The 2767-nt window shown below is 42.2% G+C and overlaps 1 protein-coding gene across 1 annotated transcript; it reads right to left on the bottom strand.

Moving 5' to 3' along the window:
* Positions 1-293: 293 nt before the first annotated feature.
* THRSP (thyroid hormone responsive) lies at positions 294-2118 on the bottom strand. Its single transcript, XM_048840798.2, has 2 exons — positions 1623-2118; positions 294-619 (listed from the first exon to the last, which is right to left on the bottom strand). Exon 1 carries the CDS (start codon positions 2037-2039, stop codon positions 1647-1649), a length of 393 nt encoding a protein of 130 aa, XP_048696755.1. The 5' UTR covers positions 2040-2118; the 3' UTR covers positions 294-619; positions 1623-1646.
* Between the last annotated feature and the right edge of the window lie 649 nt (positions 2119-2767).

The following is a 2767-nucleotide window of genomic DNA, read 5'->3' as shown; positions in this document are numbered from 1 at the left end:
CTTCACCAGCAGCCTTTATGCTTGAGGTACAAAGTTACATGTGCCTGAGGAGTGGAGCTATGGACTTAGTTCCTCATCTTTGAACTCTCTCTGATCTTTCAGGTATCCTGGGCCTGAACCAGTGATGCCGTGAAGATAAGGACCAAAATCTTGACTTTGACATGGTATTCAATGGGCAGCTAGCATAGCAAGCGGAAGATAGGTTTGATATTGCTCAAGAATTGGCTTTATTAGGCCAGGTTTTTTAAGAAACCAAACAAACTTAAAAGGTCATTTCAATTTGTGATGTTTTATTACCAAGTAGTGGGTGGAAGCAGCCCTCTTTTAAAAGTACAGTTACAAGTAAGAAAAGAGGATTACCTTACCCATGATTTTCACCTCACGCAGCAGCAGCATAATACAATGATTTTTGCTCAGGTAGTTGAAAATTAACATGCACGTGATGTATTTGAGATGGACAATGAGTTCATGTTACAGCAAGGAATGATCACATTTATTCTGCTTATTACAAAACCATTGGCTATCAGATGGCCAGCATCTTTGGTGTCAGTCAAGTAATTCACCAGTTGTTCTTGCCGCACGACGTCAACTGTATGCAGCACAGGGGTGGTAGTTTGTCCTGTGGGATAATCACAAAATAGTTAGCAATTTTGGCATGTTCTCTTTGATGTACGTGTTTGAGGAAGTACTGATTTTGGTACTGCATGTATTGTCATTCAAAATAGCCAACACAGGAGGGCATTTCTAGGTTCCAGTGCTTGAATCATACCTAACTTTTTAAAGTACAAAGTACTGTTTTTCTTAAGTCTTTGCCACATACTAACCCCCATTAACCCTCCATTTATTACAAGAAGTACAGGAGATGAGGTTTCCCCCTGGAGCATAGCTCTGTTCCTATTAACCACATACATTGTGAGAGTCCCTAGAGGCCTGAATCAAAATCTTTGTACTAGTGCTGTACAAGAGCATGCGGACACATGCACAAAATACAGTCCCTCCCTCCAAGAGCTTGTCATTGAAGGAAGCATTTGAACTTTTCACTGATCAGTTAATTTCAAACTTGAAGCAGAATTTCAAGTACTTGTATTTTTCTAATGTCAGAAAAATTAATGTCATCTTTATAGAGCAGCTTTCACCCCAAAGCACTCTGCCAACTACAGGATGTATAGCAGCACTATACAGTAGCCAGTAGGGTCCCCAATATATGGCACTCCCAAGGATCCTCAGCCAAAAGACTAGTCTTACTACAAGTGTTCTGTGCTCTCTTCTCTGCACACAGAGAGAGAACCGTAGTTATTAAGGTCTCATCTGAAAGTTGGTGGACAATGTGAAGTGTCTGCCTTAAAACAAATAAGTAAATCCCTCTTTTAAATGATTTTTAAGAGGCAAGTAAAAGACCCCCATTTAGTAAAATGGATTCAGCGCAATTTATCTACCTGGAAGAAAGTGATTAATCCCCCCCTGCTAGGATTTGAACCTGTGGGTCCTGCTGTTTCTAGGTGGTGATCACATAATTATCAGTTAAACTAGACTGATAATCACTTAGATTTTGGAGAAAGGGGAGTGGACACTATTTGGCATCTCAGAAAACTTCAACAGAGATGTAACATATGAGGTCTCACCTTTTGAAGTTATTGGTGGATGTTTCACCAGGTATGCGTCATTTCACTCTGGTTGATCTGTCCTATAATTTCATTGTATTTTCTGGTCAGGGCATTGGCTTTTCTGGTCAGATGGGTCAGGACACGATACAAGCCTGTAAAGTGATGATAAAGCAGTTCTTCAAGATCGGCCTCTTCTTCGTTCTCTTGTACTTCCTCTCTGCTGGTGATTTGGTGTTTGCTTTCATTTAGAGGCTCCAGTCTACCCTCCACTGTAAGTTTGATGGATTTCAGTTGGATGTAATACTCATACAGGTCCCTGTTGCCAAAATCACCAGTGGATGTGTCATCCTGCTGTTCCATGTAGACGCCTCTGAGGAGGCTGGGAAACATAACCGCTTGTTCCATCTTGTGGATGGCAGAGAAGTACTCTTCCATGGCTGTGGTCAGACAGCTTCTCCGGCTCTGAATCTGGCTTCTGCAGGTCTTAACAGGGATGCTGGCTGATGGCGCTGAAGCCTTTCAGGCTGCTTGATTGTTATGAGAGTGAAAGGAGCACAGGTGACAGGTGGTTTTTAACAGTGGAAGGAAGGGGTGTGTATTACCAGCTAAAGACACTCCTCTATTTCCAGCTAATCACACCACTGAGCCTCTGCAGGTCTCAAAATCTGTTTAGTAATCTGTTCAGAGTCAGCATTGGGTCTGTATTTGCAAACTGGACCTCCCCCAAAATGATCCTTAACTAAATTTCAGAACTTGACCTTAAAGCAGGAATTTCATAGGTCACGTTATCTTTCAATGACCAGATAAGAAAATGGCCATGAGGATAACTGCTGTTTGGAACTGAGTTTTCCTGCCCCCCCCCCCCCCCCCAAAAAAAAAAAACTGGAAAAGCTGGTGTCTGAAAAGCTGATGCAAGACGTGAAGGCTGCATAGAGTAATGATTTCCCCTTTTGTCCTAATTCATTACATTTGCACATAGCTTGCCAGCAACGGCAGAGTTGAGTAACCTTGAAACCCATATACATATCTAGAACTTGAGACTCAACAAAGATGTGTCTCACAAGTGATCAGCAAACCAGATACATTTTATTAAGCTGAGGCCGAGAGAGAGTTGGAAGTTTGTCTAGATTCGGGGTGGGGGGGGGGAATGATGAGATGACAGA

This window comes from Caretta caretta, chromosome 1, assembly GCF_965140235.1.
Source record: "Caretta caretta isolate rCarCar2 chromosome 1, rCarCar1.hap1, whole genome shotgun sequence".
Classification (NCBI taxonomy): domain Eukaryota; kingdom Metazoa; phylum Chordata; order Testudines; family Cheloniidae; genus Caretta; species Caretta caretta.
The sequence above is the reverse complement of the archived record's forward strand: the minus strand, read 5'-3'. Positions and strand labels throughout refer to the sequence as shown.

What these genes read in the sequence shown, in the direction of transcription:
- THRSP (XM_048840798.2), bottom strand. Translation starts at nt 2,039, where the DNA reads ATGGAAGAGTACTTCTCTGCCATCCACAAGATGGAACAAGCGGTTATG.